General features: G+C 39.6%; 1 protein-coding gene across 2 annotated transcripts; it reads left to right on the forward strand.

Moving 5' to 3' along the window:
* The first annotated feature begins 85 nt into the window (after positions 1-85).
* On the forward strand, positions 86-23,301 carry rab44 (RAB44, member RAS oncogene family). 2 transcript variants are annotated; one of them, XM_078168572.1, is made up of 10 exons: positions 86-283; positions 603-13,030; positions 13,982-14,055; positions 16,624-16,712; positions 16,825-16,962; positions 17,045-17,126; positions 19,932-20,046; positions 21,603-21,701; positions 21,807-21,883; positions 22,010-23,301. In XM_078168572.1, the coding sequence occupies exons 2-10, from the start codon at positions 620-622 to the stop codon at positions 22,095-22,097; spliced, it is 13,173 nt and encodes a 4,390-aa protein (XP_078024698.1). In that variant the 5' UTR covers positions 86-283; positions 603-619; the 3' UTR covers positions 22,098-23,301. The 2 variants fall into 2 exon arrangements, with proteins under 2 accessions (XP_078024698.1, XP_078024701.1); XM_078168575.1 differs by having other exon boundaries at positions 16,828-16,962.
* Positions 23,302-24,795: the final 1,494 nt, after the last annotated feature.

The raw sequence follows: 24,795 nt of genomic DNA on the forward strand, positions 1-24,795 counted from the left end.
ACGAATTTGTTTAATAATATGTCAAAACTCACATGTATAATAATCAAATGAGATTTTGTAAATACGGGAAATTAAGTTTTATTCAGTTTAGGAAGTACTGTGTGGTGTTGTTGCTGTTGCGTGATAAAGGCTGCAATCATAACCCACACAGGATGTTCTCAGTCATGGTTGCAGTAGAGGAACAACCCACTATGTGTGAAACATATTTACCGTTGAGCACTGCCTGACATGACATTACAAAGCATCTCGTGTCATGAGAGGACAGAAGTGCCAGATTTGGGTGGTAAGTACATGAGGTGTTGCAAGAATTGTGGAAGGCCTGGCCTTTTTTAATTTCTAGATTAACGTTATTGATGTAGTTTATCCTTTTAAAATGAACTGAAAGATGAACAGTTGGGATTATGGTAAATACCAAAAATAAGTCTATCTTGATTTGTTAAACAAAGTGATTGTTTTGGATCTTTCACAGTATTAAATGAGACATTCCTTGTATTTATTGTAGCACATTTTAATAAAATTCAGGTGTTGCCTGATGCTGATGTGCAGTAGATATAACTTTGATTTGCTGTCACATTGTATAACCGAATGTCTCATGCTTTAAGAGAGAAGATAAGAAGTCATGTCCGCTCAAAGTGCAAAGAAAAAAAGATTTGGTTCACGTCGCCGAGCAGCAAACCAAAATGAAATATCTAAGGGTGATGAGTTCCACACAACGGACAGCACCTTTGTAGCTCAATACCACATACCAGAAGAAAATACTGAGTCATTAAATGAAGTTGCTAGTCCTGACAATTCACAGTCTGAAACACAACCCCTACCTTCACCTGAACTCTCAGGGAACAGGAGAAAACTGGGATCTAGTCGAAGAAATAAAAGACAGCATGTTAAGGACTCGGAGACTGAATCGCACCACAACCCCAGAGAGGAAGTTGAGGAAAAGACCAGGGGAGAGGAAACCACTGAAACGAAACAAATGTCACTTGTAATACAACATAAGAGGCAGGAAGAGTTAAGTCAGGGGGCTGTGGATGATATGTCTGCAACGCATGACGAGTCTTTGTATTCAGCCGTTACACCTCATCATCCTTCTGAGGTTCAAAACTCTACAATAAACTATGCAGAGGCTGACCTGGAAATTTTAACTCCCAAAAGTGAAAATCTGCAAGTAGACCAAGATGAAAATGAGACCAACTCTAGGGTGGTTTCTGACTCTTGTAAATTAGTGGAATATATGCAGGAAGGAAATGACAAATCTGACACTCTTCACAGTGAGGACGTCAAAGAAAGTGAACATCTTGTTGGCATCTCTGAGTTAACTAGTTTAAGTGTACTTTCATGCCCAACAGTAGATCCTCAGCTGATTGACCAATTAAATTCCAGGGAAATGCCAGAAGAAAAATTTCCAAATATGTATTCTACAACAGAAAAAGACAGCAATGAAAGAGACGACAACACAGAATTGTTAAAGCAGCATGGAAACTTACAGGGCAACTTCTTAGTGAGCGAGTCACATGTAGAATCAGTTGCTATGCAGTTTTCTACCACACCAGTGATAACCACAGAAAAAATGAGATCAAGAGAAAACACTGACACTGAATGCAGTGTTTGGCAAGCAGCAATTTCAACAGCAGAAGAGGTGTTACATACAGATGAGGAACAAAATCGGCATTTCGACTTATCAGAAGTCAGAGGTGATCATCAGTCAGAAGATGCTGAAAACAAAGTTCGTGAAGAAAAGATTAAGCCAACAGAAATACATGAAATCACATCTGAAATGTTGATACATGATGCCACAGAAAATCCTGAAATCATTTCTGAAAACCTGACAGACCAAACTGACATGAGTGGCACACAGCAGTCTGAGTTCGTTGTGAAAATCACAGATGATTGTCTCACCAGTAATGAAATTTCAAGTTGGTGGCAGGATGAGCATCATACAGATGAAAGCAACGCTGAGGCTTTAGAGGAGAAAAATGAGGATTATCATGTATATCATACCAAGAAACCACCAATCAGCGACATAGAAAGAGTAGACACTGCACTTGGTCAGGTATATGAGATGGGATGCAGAGTAGAGGATGATATAAAACCCAGTGTTGAACAAACAGGTCATCAGGAGAAGGATAGACTTTTCTATGAAATGGAGGAGAGTGAGTCCCCCTTACAAACCCCGCAATCAGAAATAAATTCTCCTTTTGATTCCCAACATCAGCGAGATGACACAGGCTTCAACCCCCTTGGGAACAGAAGAAAACTGGGGTCTAGTCGTAGAAATAAAGGACGACAACATGTCAAGGACCCTGATGCTGAATCATACCACAAACCTGCAGAGGATGTTGTTGGAAATACCAGGGATAATGAACCCCTGGAAACAACAGAAATGTCATTGACAATAAAAACAGCAATGCAGGGAAAAACAAATGAAACCATGCTGGAAGGAATCGACAAATTTGACACTGCTGAGACTGAAGATGTTGGTGATCAAGTTAAAGAAAATGCACTTTGCACTGATATACATTCAAGTTCAACAGTAGATCAACAGACAGTCGACCAATCAAATATCAGGAAGCTACCAGATGAGGAGCTTCCCAGTTCGTGTTCTGTAACTGAAAGAGACGAGAACACGGAACTGCTTAAGCAGTGGGGAATTTTGCAGTCCAACGATTTGGTGAGTGAGGGTGTAGAGTCGTCTATTGCATCAGAGATAACCACAGATAATCATGACCCCAGAGAGCATACAGAGCCTGAATGTAGTGTTGAACAAGCACTATTTTCATTGCCAATAGAAAGGTTGCCAACAAATGAGGAACAAAATGAGCATTTCAACTTGTCTGAAGTCAGAGGTGATCATCAGTCAGAGGATGCTGAAAGTAAAGTGCATGAACAGGAAATTAAACCAACAGAAATGCCTCAAACTGAATACTCATCTGAAATGTTGATACATGATGCCACAGAGAATCCTGAAATCACCTCTGGAAACCTGACAGACCAAACTGAAGTCAGTGATACACACCAATCTGAGTTGAGTGTAAACGGTACTGATGATTCTCCTTTCAAGCAGGACATTTCAAATCCTGATGACAAACAAGATGAGCGTCCTATGGAGGAAAGCAACTTTGAGACTTTAGAGCAGAATAATGAGGATTATCATGTTTATGATACCAAGAAAGCACCAATCAGCGACATAGAAAGAGTAGACACTGCGCAAGGTCAGGTGTATGAGATGGGAAGCCGATTAGAGGATGATATAAACCCTAGTGATGAACAAACAGGTCATCAGGAGAAGGAAGGACACTTTGATAAAATGGAGGTGAGTGAATCCTCTTTACAAACCCTGCAATCAGAAATAAATGCTCCTTTTGATTCCCAACATCATACCAGGGATAATGAACCCCTGGAAACAACAGAAATGTCATTAACAACAGAGACAGCAGTGCAGGAAAAAACAAATGAAACCATGCTGGAAGGAACTGACAAATTCAACACTGCTGAGACTGAAGATGTTAGTGATCAAGTTAAAGAAAAGGAACATGGTGGCACACATATTGGCACTGATGTACCTTTAAGTTCAACAGTAGATCAACAGACGATCGACCAATCAAACATCAGGGAGATGCCAGATGATGAACTAACTAATGTGTGTTCTGTAACTGAAAGAAAGGAAAGAGATGAGAACACGGAACTGCTTAAGCAGTGGGGAATTTTGCAGTCCAACAATTTGGTGAGTGAGGGTGTAGAGTCGTCTATCGCATCAGAGATAACCACAGATAAACATGACCCCAGAGAGCATACAGAGCCTGAATGTAGTGTTGAACAAGCAATATTTTCATTGCCAAAAGAAGAGTTGCCAACAAACGAGGAACAAAATGAGCATTTCAACTTGTCTGAAGTCAGTGGTGATCATCAATCACAGGATGCTGAAAGTAAAGTGCATGAACAGGAAATTAAACCAACAGAAATGCCTCAAACTGAATACTCATCTGAAATGTTGATACATGATGCCACAGAGAATCCTGAAATCACCTCTGGAAACCTGACAGACCAAACTGAAGTCAGTGATACACACCAATCTGATTTGATACTGAAAAGTGTTAATGCTTCTCTTACCAATCAGGAAATTTCAAATCCTGATGACAAAGAGGATGAGCATCATACAGAAGAAAGCAATGTTGAGCCTTTAGAGCAGAAAAATGAGGATTATCATGTTTATGATACCAAGAAAGCACCGATCAGTGACATAGAAAGAGTAGACACTGCACTAGGTCAGGTTTCTGAGGTGGAAGGCCAAGTAGAGGATGATGTAAAACCTAGTGATGAACAAACAGATCATCAGGAGAAGGAAGGACTCTTTTCCGAAATTGAGGAGAGTGAATCTTCTTTGCTAACCCTACAATCAGAAGTAAATTCTCCTTTTGATTCCCAGCATCAGCAAAATGACACAGGCTTCAACCCCCTTGGGAACAGAAGAAAACTGGGGTCTAGCCGCAGAAATAGAGGAAGACGTCATGTCAAGGACCCTGATGCTGAATCATACCATGAACCTACAGAGGATGTTGTTGGAAATACCAGAGATAATGAACCCCTGGAAACAACAGAAATGTCAGTAACAACAGAGACAGCAATGCAGGGAAAAACAAGTGAAACCATGCTGGAAGGAATCGACAAATTTGACACTACTGAGGCGGAAGATGTGAGTGATCAGGTTAAAGAAAATGAACATGTTGTCACACTTGTTGGCACTGATTTACATTCAAGTTCAACAGTAGATCAACAGACAATCGACCAATCAAACATCAGGGAGATGCCAGATGAGGAGCTTCCCAGTTCGTGTTCTGTAACAGAAAAGGAAATGGACGAGGACACAGAGCTGCTCGGGCAGTCAGGAATTTTGCAGTCCAACAATTTGGTGAGTGAGGATGTAGAGTCGTCTATCGCATCAGAGATAACCACAGATAAACATGACCCCAGAGAGCATACAGAGCCTGAATGTAGTGTTGAACAAGCACTATTTTCATTGCCAAAAAAAGAGTTGCCAACAAATGAGGAACAAAATGAGCATTTCAACTTGTCTGAAGTCAGTGGTGATCATCAATCACAGGATGCTGAAAGTAAAGTGCATGAACAGGAAATTAAGCCAACAGAAATGCCTCAAACTGAACACTCATCTGAAATGCTGATACATGATGCCACAGAGAATCCTGAAATCACCTCTGGAAACCTGACAGACCAAACTGAAGTCAGTGATACACACCAATCTGATTTGATACTGAAAAGTGTTAATGCTTGTCCTACCAATCAGGAAATTTCAAATCCTGATGGCAAAGAGGATGAGTATCATACAGAAGAATGCAATGTTGAGCCTTTAGAGCAGAAAAATGAGGATTATCATGTTTATGATACCAAGAAAGCACTGATCAGCGACATAGAAAGAGTAGACACTGCACTAGGTCAAGTTTCTGAGGTGGAAGGCCAAGTAGAGGATGATGTAAAACCTAGTGATGAACAAACAGATCATCAGGAGAAGGAAGGACTCTTTTCCGAAATTGAGGAGAGTGAATCTTCTTTACAAACCCTACAATCAGAAGTAAATTCTCCTTTTGATTCCCAGCATCAGCAAAATAACACAGGCTTCAACCCCCTTGGGAACAGAAGAAAACTGGGGTCTAGTCGCAGAAATAGAGGAAGACGTCATGTCAAGGACCCTGATGCTGAATCATACCATGAACCTACAGAGGATGTTGTTGGAAATACCAGAGATAATGAACCCCTGGAAACAACAGAAATGTCAGTAACAACAGAGACAGCAATGCAGGAAAAAACAAGTGAAACCATGCTGGAAGGAATCGACAAATTTGACACTACTGAGGCGGAAGATGTTAGTGATCAGGTTAAAGAAAATGAACATGTTGTCACACTTGTTGGCACTGATTTACATTCAAGTTCAACAGTAGATCAACAGACAATCGACCAATCAAACATCAGGGAGATGCCAGATGAGGAGCTTCCCAGTTCGTGTTCTGTAACAGAAAAGGAAATGGACGAGGACACAGAGCTGCTCGGACAGTCAGGAATTTTGCAGTCCAACAATTTGGTGAGTGAGGATGTAGAGTCGTCTATTGCATCAGAGATAACCACAGATAAACATGACCCCAGAGAGCATACAGAGCCTGAATACAGTGTTGAACAAGCAATATTTTCATTGCTAAAAGAAGAATTGCCAACAAATGAGGAACAAAATGAGCATTTCAACTTGTCTGAAGTCAGTGGTGATCATCAATCACAGGATGCTGAAAGTAAAGTGCATGAGCAGGAGATTGAGCCAACAGAAATGCCTCAAACTGAATACTCATCTGAAATGTTGATACATGATGCCACAGAGAATCCTGAAATCATTTCTGAAAACCTGACAGACCAAACCGAAGTCAGTGATGCACATCAATCTGAGTTGAGTGTAAACAGTGCTGATGATTCTCCCTTCAAGCAGGAAATTTTAGATCCTAATGACAAAGAGGATGAGCATCATACAGAAGAAAGCAACTTTGAGACTTCAGAGCAGAAACATGAAGAATATAATGTTTATGATACCAAGACACCACCGATCAGCAACATAGAAAGAGTAGACACTGTACTTGGTCAGGTATATGAGATGGGATGCAGAGTAGAGGATGATATAAAATCTAGTGATGAACAAACAGGTCATCAGGAGAAGGAAGCAGTCTTCTCTGAAATGGAGGAGAGTGAATCCTCTTTACAAACCCTGCAATCAGAAATAAATTCTCCTTTTGACTCCCAACATCAGCAAAATGAAACAGGCCTCAACCCCCTTGGGAACAGAAAAAAACTGGGGTCTAGCCGAAGAAATAAAGGTAGACGTCATGTCAAGGACTCTCATACTGAATCACACCACACACCTTCAGAGGATGTTGTTGGAAATACCAGAGATAATGAACCCCTTGAAACAACAGAAATGTCATTAACAACAGAGACAGTAATGCAGGGAAAAACAAATGAAACCATACTGGAAGGAATCAACAAATTTGACACTGCTGAGACTGAAGATGTTGGTGATCAGGTTAAAGAAAATGCACTTGGCACTGATATACATTCAAGTTCAACAGAAGATCAACGGACAATCGACCAATTCATTTTGAGGGAGATGCCAGATAAAGAACTTCCTGATATGCGCTCTGTGCCAGAAAAGGAAAGCAAGGATAGAGACGAGGACACAGAATTGTTGAGGCATGATGGAAATTTACGGACCAACCTTTTAGTGAGTGAATTACATGAGAATTCAGCAGATTTAGAGTCCTCTATCACATCAGAGATAACCACAGATAAACACAACCCCAGAGAGCATACAGAGCCTGAAGTCAGAGGTGATCATCAGTCAGAGTATGCTGTGAATATAGTGGATGGACAGGAGGTAAAGCAAACACAAATGCAAGAAATGCCTCAAATTGAACAGTCATCTGAAATGTTGATACATGATGCCACAGAGAATCTTAAAATCACCTCTGGAGACCTTACAGACCAAACTGAAGTCAGTGATACACACCGATCTGAGTTAATTATGAGAAGTGCCAATGATTCTTCTACCAATCAGGAAATTTTAAATCCTTATGAGAAACAGGATGAGCATCATACAAAAGAAAGCAATACTGAGGCTTTAGAGCAGATAAATGAAGATTATCATGTTTATGATACCAAGACACCACCGATCAGCGACATAGAGAGAGTAGACACTGCATTCGGTCAGGTGTATGAGATGGAAGGCCAATTAGAGGATGATATGAAACCCAGTGTTGAACAAACAGGTCACCAGGAAAGGGAAGGAGTCTTCTCTAAAATGGAGGAGAGTGAATCCTCTTTACAAACCCAGCAATCAGATATAAATGCTCGTTTTGACTCCCAATATCAGCAAAACGACACAGGCTTCAACCCCCTTGGAAACAGAAGAAAACTGGGGTCTAGCCGCAGAAATAGAGGAAGATGTAATGTCAAGGACTCTGATGCTGAATCATACCATGAACCTACAGATGAAGTTGTTGGAAATACCAGGGATAATGAACCCCTGGAAAAAACAGAAATGTCACTAACAACAGAGACAGCAATGCAGGGAGAAACAAATGAAACCATGCTGGAAGGAAATGACAAATTCAACACTGCTGAGACTGAAGATGTTAGTGATCAAGTTAAAGAAAGTGATCATGTTGTCATACTTGTTGGCACTGATTTACATTCAAGTTCAACAGTAGATCAACAGACAATCGACCAATCAAATGTCAGGGAGATACCAGATGAAGAACTTCCCAGTTCATGTTCTGTTACAGAAAAAGAAAGCAAGGAAACAGACAAGGACACAGAGCTGCTCAAGCAGTCGGGAATTTTACAGACCAACTATTTAATGAGTGAACCACATGTGAAATCAAGAGCTTTAGAGTCCTCAATCACATCAGAGATAACCACAGATAACCTCAGCTCCAGAGAGCATACAGAGCCTGAAGTAAGAGGTGATCATCAGTCAGAGGATGCTGAAAGTCACATGCATGACCAGGAGATTAAGCCAGCAGAAATACATGAAATCACATCCGAAATGTTGATACATGATGCCACAGAAAATCCTGAAAACCTTACAGACCAAACCGACATGAGTGGCACACAGCAGTCTGAGTTCATTGTGAAAATCACCAATGATTCTCTCACCAGTAATGAAATTTCAAGTTCTGACAGCAAACAGGATGAGCATCATATGAAAGAAAGCAACGCTGAGACTTTAGAGCAGAAAAATGAGGATTATCATGTTTATGATACCAAGAAAGCAACAATCAGCGACATAGAAAGAGCAGACACTGCACTTGGTCAGGTGTCTGAGGTGGAAGGCCAAGTAGAGGATGATGTAAAACCTTGTGATGAACAAACAGATCATCAGGAGAAGGAAGGACTCTCTGATAAAATGGAGGAGAGTGAATCCTCTTTACAAACCCTGCAATCAGAAACAAATGTTCCTTTTGATTCCCAACATCAGCAAAGCGACACAGGCTTCAACCCCCTTGGGAACAGAAGAAAACTGGGGTCTAGTCGCAGAAATAGAGGAAGACGTCATGTCAAGGACCCTGATGCTGAATCACACCATACACCTACAGAGGATGTTGTTGGAAATACCAGAGATAATGAACCCCTGGAAACAACAGAAATGTCACTGACAATAGAAACAGCAATGCAGGGAGAAACAAATGAAACCATGCTGGAAGGAACTGACAAATTCAACACTGCTGAGACTGAAGATGTTAGTGATCAAGTTAAAGAAAATGAACATGTTGTCACACTTGTTGGCACTGATTTACATACAAGTTCAACAGTAGATCAACAGACAATCGACCAATCAAACAGGGAGATGCCAGATGAGGAGCTTCCCAGTTTGTGTTCTGTTACAGACAAAGAAAGCAAGGAAACAGACGAGGACACAGAGCTGCTCAAGCAGTCGGGAATTTTACAGACCAACTATTTAGTGAGTGAACCACATGTGAAATCAAGAGCTTTAGAGTCCTCAATCACATCAGAGATAACCACAGATAAGCATGACTCCAGAGAGCATACAGAGCCTGAAGTCAGTGATCATCAGTCAGAAGATGCTGAAAGTAAAGTGCATGAACAGGAGATTAAGCCAACAGAAATGCCTCAAACTGAACACTCATCTGAAAGGTTGATACATGGTGCCACAGAGAATCCTGAAATCACTTCTGGAAACCTGATAGACCAAACTGAAGTTAGTGATACACACCAATCTGAGTGGGTTGTTAAAAGTACTTATGATTCTCCTTTCAAGCAGGACATTTCAAATCCTAATGACACAGAAAGAGTAGACACTGCATTAGGTCATTTGTATGAGATGGAAGGCAGAGTAGAGGATGATATAAAACCCAGTGTTAAACAAACAGATCATCAGGAAAAGGAAGGAGTCTTCTCTGAAATGGAGGAGAGTGAATCCGCTTTACAAACCCAGCAATCAGAAGTAAATGCTCCTTTTGACTCCCAACATCAGCAAAACGACACAGGCTTCAACCCCCTTGGGAACAGAAGAAAACTGGGGTCTAGCCGCAGAAATAGGGGAAGACGTCATGTCAAGGACTCTGATGCTGAATCATACCATAAACCTACAGAGGAAGTTGTTGGAAATACCAGGGATAATAAACCCTTGGAAACATCATTAACAATAGAGACAGCAGTGCAGGAAAAAACAAATGAAACCATGCTGGAAGGAATTGACAAGTTACACACTGCTGAGACTGAAGATGTTAGTGATCAAGTTAAAGACAATGAACATGTTGTCACATTTGTTGGCACCGATATACATTCAAGTTCAACAGTAGATCAACAGACAATGGGCCAATTAAATATCAGGGAGATGCCAGATAAAGAACTTCCCAATGTGTGTTCTGCACCAGAAATAGAAAGCAAGGACAGAGACAAGGACACAGGATTGTTAAGGCAGGATGGAAATTTACAGACCAACTTCTTGGTGAGTGAATCACGTGTGGAATCAGCAGATTTAGAATCCTCTATCACACCGGAGATGACCACAGATAAACACAGCCAGAGAAAACATACTGAAATTGAATGCATTGTTGAGCAAGCAGTCTTTTCATCATCAAAAGAAGATTTGTCTACAGATGAGGAACATAAAGAGCCAAAAGTCAGAGGAGCTCATCATTTACAGGATGCTGTAAATGAAGAGGAGGTCAAGTCAACACAAGTGCAAGAAATGCATCAAATTGATAACACCTCAGTTATGGAGATTGAATCTTCTTTACAAACACTGCAATCAGAAATGAATACTCCTTTGGACTCCCATCCTCTGGACAATTCTCAGAGTATCAAAGAGCAAACTCACACAGGCTTCAGTTCCACAGGGAATAGAAGGAAATTGGGGTCAAGCCGAAGAAATAAAGGACGACTGCACGTCGAGGACATGACAAAAATATCTTTGGTAACGGAGACAACGAGGCAGGAAGAATTAAAAGAGCAAACCGGCCTAGACTTCAAATCCGCTGGGGAAATGAGAAAAATTAGATTGGCTGTAAATGATGGAGAAAACACAGACAAGATCTTTGCAGAAGACACACTTTTGTCACAGAATGTGATGGACAACAGTACAAACTTGACAATAGACATTGCTTCAAGCTCAGGCAAACATGATGTAGTCAAATCCAATAAGGAAGTCAGTGATGAGGAAAATAAGCTCATGAAAGAGTCTGATCATTTAAATCAGCTTACAGGATGTGACGCAGTTAAAACGGACTTGATACAATCACCAGAAGTCTCAGTTTGGAAAGACGATGCAGACATACAGAGTATCTCTTATCATGATGACAGTGTAACAGCCAGGTTAATTGCTTCAGATGCTCTTGAGCAAGAAGAAGCCTTTCATGTCCAAAACACGGAAGCTTTACCCAGTGACAAAGAAATTAGTATGCAAAAGACAAATGATACATTAGAAACTGTGAGAGATGTCATAATAAAAGACTTAAGTACAGGACGGGAGAGTTCAATGTATGTACAAGGTTCTGGACAGGATGAAGATGGAGAACAATTTGAAGATTCTATGAAGAAAGATCACAAAGACAGAGAAATTAATGTTGAACTGTTTTCTGCTGAACACAGCAAAACTGATGCTCCATCTGACATTGGTCTTGAGGAAAAGTTAAGAGCAGAGCCAGCTGTGGATGTGTCTGAGGAAAATGGAATTTCCAGCAAACAAGAAAAAACTCATTTAGACGGCAGTGAAACTTTGCAAGTAGAACCCAAACAGAGGAGGAGAAAGATGGGCTCTACTCGCCGGAGTCAACTCAATAGAAAACCAGAGGAAAAGAGAACAGAAACAATAGATAGTGACTTTAACACAGAGGCTGACATGAAAAATCTTGACAAGAGGGGAGTAGTGGAGGAGTTACCAGTGACTGTAGCTGCAGAAGTGTCACCCAGTGAAAAAGCAAAACCATCACTGAGTCCTGCCTCTCACAATGAAGAAGTTGTTGATCCTGTTAAGTTTGTTCAGGTAGCTGATGTGAGGGAGAGTGAGAGAAATGTAGATGTTAGTGTGGAGCCATCACAGATAGATGATTTTACAGCCGTTGAGGTGGATATAGCATCTGTGCTTCCTGGAGATAACTCAATAAATCCATTGCTCTCTGCTAATACTGAAGACACTACAGAGGAGAGTTTTGCGTCTTTATGTGAGACCACACAGAGTGCACAAAATGATGAGGATAGGCCAGAGAGTGTAAGTGTTACAAATAACCAAGCTCTGAAATCAGCAGAGCAACCTGATGTGGCAGTTTTGGATATTGTGAAATCCGAAGTCAGAGGAGGAACTGGAGAGGAGCATTTGAGTGCCCAGGCAAGTGAAGAAGAGCCAGACAACATGAATGAAGGAGCTCACAATAAAAATCCCGAGGGGAAGAACAGGAGAAGAAAGTTGGGCTCCTCCAGAAGGAATCTCCCATCGCGAACCAAGCGGGAAGACTTGCATCAAAAGCAAGAAGTGGATGATGAGGCAACAGAGGCTGCAACTAATGTGGGAGATGTAAAGACTGAAAGTTTGTCAGGCATCATTGAAGATGAGGAGCAGCTTCACGTGGCAGACAAAGACATTGGCTCTGAAGAAAGGAAAGAAACAGTGTTTGAAACAGAGGAGCATGGCCACACAGGTGAGTCTCAAGAAAATCCTGTTTCTGGTGGCCAACTAGTGGAAACAGAGCATCAACCAACTCCAAATGATCCCTCTGCCATACCATCCTCTTCACCCAAACAAGATTCAGTGTCAGAATTGACATCTAGTGGGAAAAGAAGAAAAATGGGATCTCACCGGAAGTCACATGGACACCAAAACAATGAAAACCAAACTGCAGGAGGGGACAGAATAACAGATACACAAAATGGGCAAGATGTCAGAGGTACCCGGGATCAAAGTGCCATCAAGACAACTGAAGAGCTGAGAGAAAAGTCCTTGGGCCTGGACAAAATACCAGAGGTAAGCAGCAAGACTCATTTTTTTTGTAGAATTTTTAGTAGGAATCTTCAAATATGATTCACATTGTACCTTAACTAATGAACAGACAATTGTTTGCAATGTATTTTAATTAACTTAATAGTTATGACCACTTCTTAACAAACTCTCTAAACATTGTGCGGCTTTATCATATTTATACCATCATGCCTTGAGCCTGAAGTGCATAATTATTATCAGAAATTTGGCTTGTGTGTTCTGAGCACAGTGAGTAGTGTGTGCAGTACTTCCCATTTACATTAAACCTCTTGCACACTGGTCAAGTGTTTGTTGCAAGAAGAACAAAATGACACAATGACCCAAAATGAGGAACGTGCGGTTCATTTGACAAGTTTCACATGCTGAAAAGGAGAACATAAACATGTATCTTGCTTCTTGATCTTTACGGTGGTGTGTATTTTTGTTAAAGTGTTCAGCTGATATTTGTGCACGTAGGAAGTGATGACAGCCAATCAAGAATCTGTGGCAGATGGGCTACCAAAACAAGCATTTAATGCAAAGCTAAACTTAACAACAGAGAAAAGGCCTTGCACAGATGTTTTTCTTGTGACAAACATCTACTCATTTATTAAAATACTCTTTTTCATGTACAGGTACAGGTGTTAAATCGTGGTGGTTTTTAAGAGTATCAGTAGGAGTACAAATAATACAAATTCCTAAACATTTGATAATATACTCATAACATTTTACAAAACAAACGTTTCACTTCCTCTGTGCCGGGGGATTCCTGGGAAACCTGCAAAATACAAAGTTTGAACCTGCAAATTAAGGTAACACTCTTTTCATTTGCAAAAACAAAAGGGAAAACAACATACTGAATATCAAACTATCATAGAATTGAAGATGAGATCTACAATCAAAGTAGAAGCTCCTCTGCTGTCACCTCATGATTGAGATGTTTTTTTGTCTGTGCAGGTTGATGAAAGTGACAAGACACCATCATCTAACATCAGCACCTCAAAGGAAGGAGAGCACTCACGGCCTGTGAGGTAAGTCTGACACTGAGAAACAAAGATAAAAACGATGCAGCGTCTGAGGCTTGTCCAGCTAGCTGATTAGCTTAGCACAAAACATTGATTTATCTGGTTGGGTTGGTATTCAAGATGAAGATTTATTCATATCAACATGGATCAAATAAATCTAATACAGCCTCATTAATTTAATCACAGGCACATTAAGTATATAAAGCAATAAACATCCAGCTACAAAAAAATATTGTAGAAAGTCTGATTTTGTACGTAACTGTGCAGGTTAATCAGAATCAGGGAATGGTTCTTATATCAAGAGTTCTGTGACGTGTACTACACCCTTTATTTCAACATAAGTCCTTTTTACACAGAGATGGTGCTATAGGGCTATAGCCTCTTCTTTATACCGCGCTTTCATTCTTACACAGAATCAAACAAGATGGCAGAATTTTCCGCTCCAGTGTGTGATTATACACTTCATGCTGGCATCACACAATCAAAAGAGGTGTGACATGTAGCACATCAGCGCCGGCCTCTATCCATTTCCATCCATTTTCCACAACCGCTTATTCTGCTGGGGGTCGCGGGGGGGCTGGAGCCTATCCCAGCTGACAATGGGTGAGAGGCAGAGTACACCCTGGACAGGTCGCCAGACTATCGCAGGGCTGACATGTAGGGACAGACAACCAGTCATGCTCACATTCACACCTACGAGCAATTTAGGGTCACCAATAAACCTACCCTGCATGTCTGTGGAGTAACCAGAGAAAACCTACGCTGACACAGGGAGAACATGCAAACTCCACACAGAGGGGCTCCCCCACCCTCTTGCTGTGGGGCAACAATGCTAACCTCTGCACCACCATGCCGTTGGCCCCTGATATGACATAAAACATATGTGACACAAGCGCTTGATAAACAATAACAACGGCAAACCATGACAGTAACAATAATTTACTACCTGATCTCATCCTCTGCTCAGAGGGAAAGGAGCTCTCCAATCTCATTGTTTTCCCAACTTGCAGCCTCTGTTCTTCTTCTTTGAGTTAGCCACTAACTGCTAACACCTACTTTTTAAATCTCCTGCGGAGGGTGGCACGCATAGCAAGTCATTAGAAAACAGTCCCATCCTGCCGGCTGTCCTGTTTATATACACACTGTTTCAGCCTCTAACTTAAGCAAGCCTTAAATCTGTATTGATCCTCACTGAGTTCACACGTTACAGTAGCTTAAGAGTCAGAAGTATAAGAAAAAGGAAAAAAAAAAAAAAATACCGGGTGATAAATAAAGTTAAACAAGATGAAAAACATGCCAGAGCTACAAATAAGATAAAATAAACATAAAAAAATTATACACTACACACCTTTTACTTATACAGATACTGTATGTCCATGATAAATAGTTGCAGTAATAGCGTTGTTTTTTTAAAAATGTAGAAATATATGTGTATATGTATTATTGCACAGTAACTAGTAAACTATTGCACAAGAAGGAAGTTGCACAAGAATGTTGCATAGTATGAATATAAAGGATATGTTTACGTGCCGATATAATATAATGGCATAGTAGAATTATGTAATGACAGATATAAAGGACAATTACACAGTATTAAGTATATGTAATGTATATTGTAGTAATATATACTATATGATAATATTATATATATATATAATACAAACTCTATAAAAGCAGGCTTGTTTTTTTGAGTATGTTATTGACATTTTTGGTTTGCTGTGGGTTTTTATCTATCTATCTTTAGAACAGGCTGATTAGCAGTCTATAGTGAGTTCACTGCTAGTCTGACTGCAGAAACAGCAGAGATGAAAGTAACATGATGTTGCTGCCACAGAGTCATTCTGTCCCTCAGTGTTACCAATGTAAAATATGAGATGTTAGAAACATTCATTTGTCTCTCTGACAGTTTAACAGGCAGCTACAGGGGGGGAGGGGACAGACAGAGGGGTAGCGTGCAGTGACATAGCTGTGGGCTGGTTCTCATTAGTGTGTGCTCCGTTGTAGGCATGTAAAATGAGATGTGTTTGTAGGCTTGTAAATGATTTAGGAGTGTTTTTCCTGAGGGGAGGTATGTTTGAAATTCTTGGGTTTTTGTTTTTTGTTTTTTCATTTGTATTTGCTACATGCCTTCTGTGAGGTGTGTGTTTGCAAGTATGTTTTTTGTATTGATTGAGCCCTTTGTCGAATGTTTAATTAATCCAAGATTGTTTTATTCCTTGGGGGACAATGAAAGCAACACTGACCACAACCGTGTAATATGTCTTTTTGTAAATAATCGTGCTATAATTTACAATAAGACTCCTTATTTTTATCCGATGTGATCATTACTTTAAGTTGATAACGATAACACTTAAAAATTCAAATTGTATCTTGTTTTTTTTTCTGTTATCTCCACTTATAATACAAATATGTGGTAATATTATGTAGAGTTCAGCAGATTAATTTGTCAGAGAAATCCAAACATTTGGTGGTGGTTTCATATGTCTGACAACTAAAAACTCACCTGACTATTTTTTAGTATGCTGCTGTATACACTGTGTTTGTTTGAACTACGCTTCGTTGTCTGTTCCACAGTGACAAGACGCCTCAACCAGTGACTCCAATTCAACACCGTTCTGCTGATATCCGCCTGGGTCAAGAGAGTCAGACGAAGTTCTCTCTGGGTAAACAGAACATTAATACTTCCACACCAGCAGTCAGAGATAATGAGAGAGGGAAGCTGAATATGGAGAAATGGAAATATATTATGTGACCAGATGGTGTTTCTGCTTTCAGCAGGTAATGCCAGAGCAGCAGATCTTAGATCTAACGCTTACAATGTGATGATGATTGGAGACAGCAGTGTGGGCAAAACCTCCTTCATAAAAAGAGCTCAAAGTGGGAAGTTTTCTTTAGATTTACCCGCCTCTGTTGGTAAGATCCCGATCTTTATCCTTTCATATTCTATAAATGTGTGTAAATATACAGAATAATGTTACATAAATACACATTGTAGGTCTGGATTCCTGCATGTGGACTGTGGTAGTGGAAGGAAAACCTGTGGTGCTGCAGTTGTGGGATACTGCCGGTCAAGAAAGGTAAGTTTCCTTTTACAGTACAATATTAGGACCAATTATTGCTGTTGTAATCAAACATATGAACATAGGTGAAAGCATTTTGTGAATCATTTTTCAGAATAAATATTTTTTGCAATGTTGAATAAGTAGAGGTGTAGAATTGTTACTATAAACTACATCCAGCATTAACAATAACTATTTATGTGTTTTGGGGTCAGTCTGATCCATGCCGATCTCAAAATTGCCATGAAAGAAGACAAAATACATTTGTTAGCTTCATGTGCCTCATGACTAGCAGCTGGAAGCACTTCATGATAACTGGTGTTGGTATGATCTGGTAGTCACTTTTTTAGCATCGGGTTAATGGTGGCAATCTTAGGGATGACGTATTTGCTAATGGAGATGTTTGTTTGAAGATGTCTGTAAGCAGAGTCGATATTTGTGGCACAATTTCACTCATTTCCTACGTGCATGGAGAAGGGAAATAGTCCTAAGGAGTCCGAACTCCACTTGTTCAGGATTCCCACAGTACTAGAAAAGTTGTAAAAGTAGAAACACTATTTTCCAGGCCTTGAAATGTTTTGGCATTTACAGAATGTTTTGGAAAACTTTTGAATGTACATGGTTTGGGCTGTTTGAAAAATATGTTTATTTAAATCCCAAAACATGTCCAACATTATGTGACATACACTCCTTGTATAATTAATTTAAAATCGAGGGCTGCCCTGCATGACTGTTACTAGTGCTAGTATCATTTGATACTACATCATCACTAAGGCCACACCCCCTTTTGGGGGAAGAGAAGCGCACAGTCACATAGTGAGAAAACAAGAAGAGGCTGAAAAGTTGTTGTGTAGCTTGTTTAGGTGTTCTCACTGAGATCTGAGGCACATGAGACTCATAAATATTCACTCTTAGACTGATAAATTGTTAAATGATGCTGGTGACAGTTTGATGGATAGCTAACGTTAGCTTGTGTGAGGCTGCTGCAGTAACATCACAGTCATACATTATAGCAGCATCAGACTGTTATCTCCAGCTAAATCTTAGCCTGTAGATCAAACAGGTTGGTTATTTACGGACAACACATAACCTAACGATACATGGTGATTCAATCAGTCATTTCTGAATGGACCGCAAGTGACTCGCAAATGTGTCAAGGTTATAAAAAACACACTTTAATTTGTAAGTACGGTGAATTTCCAGCACAGCTGTGTTTTTGAAGTGCCGTTTCCTCCTGTAACGTTAGTGTCTAACGTTCAGCCACTTGACTGAGACAGCAAACTAGCTCGATGACATGGCCAAACGTGAGTATGATGCTGAACGTATTAAACTGTGTGGACCTTGAACTAATGAGTAAGGAGGAATCTGGACCCTGTGGCTGGACCAGTTGGGAACCACTGATCTAAAGGATCTTTGGATTTATTTTTTCCAAAATGGGTCGTGGCTTTGACATTCTGCTATGTACTCATATGTTCTGCAAATGCCTGGAATGTGCATGTTTAATAATGCATGGCTGCACTGCTACATTCCCATTTTAAAGTACTTAAATACAGTGATGAAAATGGGGTAAAAAATGTAAATTATTGCAGAAAAGTTTTAGAAAGTTTTGAAAATTCTGTGGTAAGAATGTGGAACTCTGCTTGTAGTGTAAAAGCAACTTTGCTGTGGGACCAACACAAATTGGGTGATGCTGATGGCCCTGATGAAGGTCACAAGCTGAGAGATGTCTGTAAGAGATCTTAAAGCTAAAGGATCATTCCCTGGCTTTATGATGTACCTGGCTGGTCATTGGTAGGAAGGTCATAGGCCAGAAGTCATTATGTGAGAGGGAAGCATCACTGTCAAAGGTACAGGGTGTTATTTTGTGGTTTAAGATGACCTGATTGTTGTTACAGTGCTTTTTGCCTCTCTGGTGGCCCAGGACAGGTTGTCTCACTGTCACTCAATCTGAAGGCAGCACCCTGGGTTCTTAGCAGCGCATATGCCTCATCGGTCAGCCTAGACTATTGATGAGCACATGCGACAGTGCATGATTAAGTAACATCCTCTACACACTTGCTGTTGCAGCACAGTCACAGATACTGCAGATATGGGTTACCACAGGCAGCACCCTCCCTGAATGTGTGCCAGACACTGTGCCGCTCCAAACACATGAGAAGTCTCCCTCAGGCCACGTTGTAACTTGTTTCAGAACTGGTTTGCTGCACCTCAACAGTGTTTCATATGCTGGAATTAGCACAACAGATTTGGTTGCAGCAGCAGCAGAAGTGGGGTTAGTGTGGGTGCAGTGTGTGCAGACATGTTGAAATACATGTCAACAGTGAAACGTCTGTTTGGAAATGCAGGTCAGAAGTACAGTAATGTCTCTATAGAGAGCCTTCTTAATGTCAGCATTCAGGTGTAAACACCAAAACTTTATTTGTCACGTAGACTAGTTTTAACCCAGTAAAAACAACAGGCCACTGTTCATTTATGTTTTGTCATAAGACAGTTTTAAAAATGCAAATAAAAGGACATCATTTGTGGACTTAAGGTATAATAAATATGTTTTGTGTGTTGCATCGTGGAGGTAATTGCGCAATCAAGTCTTTCCAGGTAAGATGTTCAGAATACTTCTCATGAAAAAAAGCTTCAGAGAAGTCTCTGCAAACTTGACTAACGAGAATCATTAGACTGTCAGGCGCAGACGGATACACCCAGACACCCTCAGGCTATGAACTCACAGTGCGTTGTTTGTGTTAAGGATGTTCTTTTTTTTTTTTTTTAAGATGCTAAATCCCCACACAGGCTGTCTCTGATTACATTCTTTTCGATCCCTCACAGGTTTCACAGCATCACAAGACAGATTTTCCACAAAGCCCAGGCATTTCTCCTGATGTATGACATCACTTGCTCTCAGAGTTTTTCTGCAGTCAGCTACTGGGCAAGCTGTATTCAGGTTCGATTCACTTAAAGCTTTAGTGGTTTTGTTTGTGCTGTGTTCAGGGCATTTATGGGTGTGTGTGTCCCCACAGCGCTCAGGCGAGGTCAGGGCTTTATAAAATGGTAGTGACCAGGAACCAGATCACAATCAGCAGGCACTCGTGAGACTTAGCGCTGAAAATATGTAAATATAGTGAGGCAAGATGCCAAACGAGAGTAAGTCTGGCATTGGCTTTTACTTTTGGTTTCGCTGGTGAGTGTGTTTACAAACAGTAACTGGCAATCCTCCATAGTACAGTTTTAATAATTGTTTTGCAAACTACCTATAAACATTATTTGGATGGCTGTTATGATGTTGCAACTGATGATGATAATACCTTGTTGGACAGTTAATAAATACTGTGTAGTGCATCCAAAATATTTCAACTTTGCAAAAAAGTTGTTGATAGATGCATTACACAGTATTTATTAACAAGATATTATGGTCATCAGTTGCAGCTTTATAACAGCCATCTCAATACTGATTATAGATGGTTTACAAACCAATAATTAATCATTAGCAAATACTTAATATAGTATATAAATGTTCTAATGTTAACAACAATAAACTGTTAAAGTACCATAAATTATAGCATTACTAATAATTAGTAAACATCATCAATTATATTTCATTATAACTATCAATTGAGGTTTATTTATTTCTCAATTTGCCATTTATCAATGATGGTTATTATACTAATCCGGTCAACAATTAGGTAGAGTTGTTTTATAAATTTGGAAATATCTGATTAAAGAGTAACTAAACAAGTCTAAAAATGAGACCTAGTGAGGATATTTAACCTTTGATTAAATAGTTATTGTCTTATATATTATATTCTGAATATTCAAGAACTGATTCTGAATATTTTCTGAAATAAAACAAAATGACACACTTAAGCGCACATATTTACATTAACTACAAGCAATGTAAAAATGTCACATATGCATCTTTGCATTCCGACATTGACATTTGAACCTTTTCATTGTACATACAAACAAAATAAAACTTTAGGTATTAAAGATTTCGTAGGATTTAGAGCATATGGGACCTAACTGTCTGAAACGTGTGAACCTGTCTGCAAAGTCAGAGCAGTCCACACACAGGGTGTCTACAGGTCCTTAAGATGTCTTAAATTCAATGTTACAACAATAAGACCTTTTTGATTTATTGATTTTTTTATTTCTCTTAGTGAAAATGAGTGAAGCCTTTCTCTGTAAAAGTCCACATTTCTAATGTTACAAATCTTTAAAAAACTATAATACTGTTATTTTACTTAATACTTTCACCTGCTGGCAAAATGTAGATTGACCTAACTCACTCTAATGACCAACAAAACACTCACCTCTGCACAAGACCACAAATATATCAGCAACTTACCTGTGATGCTTAAATATGTAAAATACGATTTGTCCAAAAATCTGTCCTAAATCTGGTTAAAGGGTGTCTTGAGCGGGTCTTAAAAAGCATTAATACAATTGTCTGATACCTGTAGACACCCCGCACACTATAATCAAACCACTCTGTGTTTGCAGGAAGGTGCTGCAGAGGACGTGATGGTTTTACTTGTTGGGAATAAGAGTGATTGTGCAAAGCGGCAGGTAAAAACTCAGGAGGCGCAAAGTCTCGCTAAGGTACGGATCTGTGGTGTTCCTTCATTCACACTTTTATCTCAGACTATAACTATTTATGTCAAATTATCATCACCCACACTAAAGGCTCCAGTTTTACCTCCACAGGAATACAACTTTGAATTCATGGAGTGCAGCGCTGCCACAGGTGAAAATGTGGTTCAGTCTTTGGAGACTGTAGCCAGGTAAAATATTTCACATCATTGTCACTGACATTTCCTTTTGTTAGTCACGCCTACAGTACGTGATGTCCCTTTAATGTTCCTGGTTGCGTAATGTTGCCTGACATGCTGTTGTTGTGTTGTTGAAAGGATGTTGTGTCAAAGAGATGACACAAGAGAGGAGGCCATGGTGTTACACAAAGAGCCCCAAAAGAAAAAATCATCAGGATGTTGCTGAACGAGACGTGTGTCTGAAAAGTCGGTGAAGAAATCCTGCTCACAGTGGACACACACAACTGGCTGAACTGGCTTTTCAAAGATGAAAACTGGTACTCCAACCATCATTGTTCTTAATAGTTTTTATCATAAACTATATTCATTTACACAAAAGTATACAAGTTGAATTTCCTTTTCACACTTACCTTCAGATGTTTTATTATTCTACCAAGCCTTATCTTGACAATCTAGAGGACCGTTTAAAGGGACAGTAACCCCCAAATCAAAAATAGGTAAAGTATACTGTTCCACTTTTGGAAATGGAGCATTTTCAGATGAGAGAGGAAGCCACAGAGGTTTTCGATTTGATGTGCGCTCACTCTACATACCATACTGTAGAGCTGATGCATGCTTTTTTCACTGACCAGTTTTAAGTGATCAGAGGAATAATTATCACAAATGGCTAATGGATTTCTTTTTAATCATTTTGTGGGTTTTATCTTTTCTTCTTCCTCTCTGCAATAATGAAGCTTCACTCTACTGGTGCAATTCAGATGTTCACATCAAGTCAATATTTGTACAGTCTTGTTACAGGTATTTTCATTTCAGGATTCATTAACCAATCTCACTGAGAAACTAAACTGAGTATTTAAGCCTGCAGAAAAGTTTCTCAGGTACTCAGATGAAAAAAAGAAGCACCCACAAAGAGTAAGGAACTTTATAATGTTACTTTTATCATACAAATGTATATTAAATGTTGCTTTAAATTTCACTGCTGCTAAATCTTAACAAGCAAATTACCACTTGGAAGTTACAAAACATGGTATCAAAGTGCTATTATCAGTTTTTTTAATATAATAATTGAAGTCTTTTTGTAGAATATTTCGGTGTTTACAAGCAACTTGTGCAATACGCCTGTGAACAAGAGCATCCTTTCATTGTTGTAGCTGTTAAGTTCAGTGTTATTCTGTTATTACATTAAGTTATGATTTTGTACATTTACTATCTGTTCTAAATGAACGCCGTTGGCACCACTGCAGTCGTCACACAGCTGCCAGATAATCATAAATACATTTCATGCCTCTATAATTAAGACAGAGGTAGTAAAATAAATAACTATACGTGTAAATTATCTCTGTGTATTTCTGTATTACTGGTGGTTAAATACCTTTAATCAGATTGTTTTAATGTTTTGCCTCACGCTTAATAAACCTCCAGAATGGCGACTGTGTGCTCAGAGTTCATTTGTGTCCCTGTGAAAGTTGTGTGTTTGCAGACTGACAAAGACAACTGTGTTCCCACGAGAACAAGAAGTCCTTCAATGGTATGAAGAGCATGACAACAATGGCGCCACTGCAATAACCTCATAACATCCCAAAAGAGCTTTTGTGGGGAAACTAAGACACTGAGACAGCGTCCTCCAACATCATCTGAGGACACCGACTGTTACACTTAATCTGATATTAGCGATTGGTTCTGACCTCAGTGGCCACATTTACACACCGGGACAATTTATCTTCTTGCCGTCAGTCGGATAATTCAGTTTTGGGCTGGAATATGTAAACAATGTAACTTTGTTAAACATCAGAAAACATGATAACACTTTAATTTTTATGGGGCCTAATTTCAGAATATTTTCCAAATAATTTCCAATAAGTTTCCTGGAAAAAAATCAATGTGATTTGGTGCCAGTTACAGAGGAAATAGCCTCAATCTTCAAATAATAAGCTTCCAATTAATTGCTGCTGTGACTTTGAGACATTTATTCAGGGCACAGGAGGTCAGACTGATCTGGATAATTTAATTGTATTATTGTGTCAGGCATAAATAATATGCCCCGCCCAAGCAGGCTTAAAAAAAGACCATAAACCAGAGGCATGACATAAATTACAAATAAACAAATGAACCACCCAGCTGTTTAGTCAGGAGATGCCGTCAGTGAGCGACCCTTATTGTTTTCCTGAGTGATGCTCAGGCAGAAAGTTCCATTTTACCCGTGACCCTGTACACTGCAGTGTTCAACAAACTGGTTTTCACTTCACAGTGGGAGAGCTGGCTGGCAGTCTGTTGATTTTACTGACACAGATCATTACGTTGTTACACAGGTTAACAGGATATGACCAATGGTGTAAACATACCCACCAAAGCAACTGAGACAAAATCAACTTCAGTATTTTCTCCACTTGGGGGAGTATTTGTGCTGATAAAGTAGGAGCATCATGTCGTCTGCAGACCTTCAAGATTGTTGCTTTAACTTCGCTCATCATACAAAAGCCTCCACGGATGACACAAACCACTTTGTGCTAATGCAGCTCCATACAGTATTCAGAACATCAGTCTATTTAAAGATACACTGGAGTGATGGCATCCTGAGCAGAGAATGAAATCATGCTACTACTGTCTGATGCAAGGTTATTACAGTTAACTGAATGATTAAATAAATAAACTATATAACTGACACTAAAGTCTAAAATGAGATGTGAAAACACATTTTAGTTAACTGAAATAAAAATAAAACAAACAATATTGTGTGCTTAATAAACGAGTTAAAATAAAACAGAAATATACAGAACATATCTTTAGTTTTAGTCTTAGTTGATATGGTCAAGCATGAGAAGTCATTGGTGCGTATGTTCGTTCAGACCGGGATGTCTACAAGACATGAGTCGGTTGCCTTCACAAAGTATTTGTATTGTAATACCTATTCTAAAGTTTTAAAA

Source organism: Epinephelus lanceolatus, chromosome 1 (assembly GCF_041903045.1).
Source record: "Epinephelus lanceolatus isolate andai-2023 chromosome 1, ASM4190304v1, whole genome shotgun sequence".
Lineage (NCBI taxonomy): Eukaryota > Metazoa > Chordata > Actinopteri > Perciformes > Serranidae > Epinephelus > Epinephelus lanceolatus.

Bases quoted from the DNA above. Each gene is read 5' to 3' on its own strand.
- rab44 (XM_078168572.1), top strand. From the start codon at position 620: ATGTCCGCTCAAAGTGCAAAGAAAAAAAGATTTGGTTCACGTCGCCGA. The intron at 17,127-19,931 runs GTAAGTTTCCTT...GATCCCTCACAG, and splicing joins GATACTGCCGGTCAAGAAAG to GTTTCACAGCATCACAAGAC. The intron at 20,047-21,602 runs GTTCGATTCACT...CTGTGTTTGCAG, and splicing joins ACTGGGCAAGCTGTATTCAG to GAAGGTGCTGCAGAGGACGT.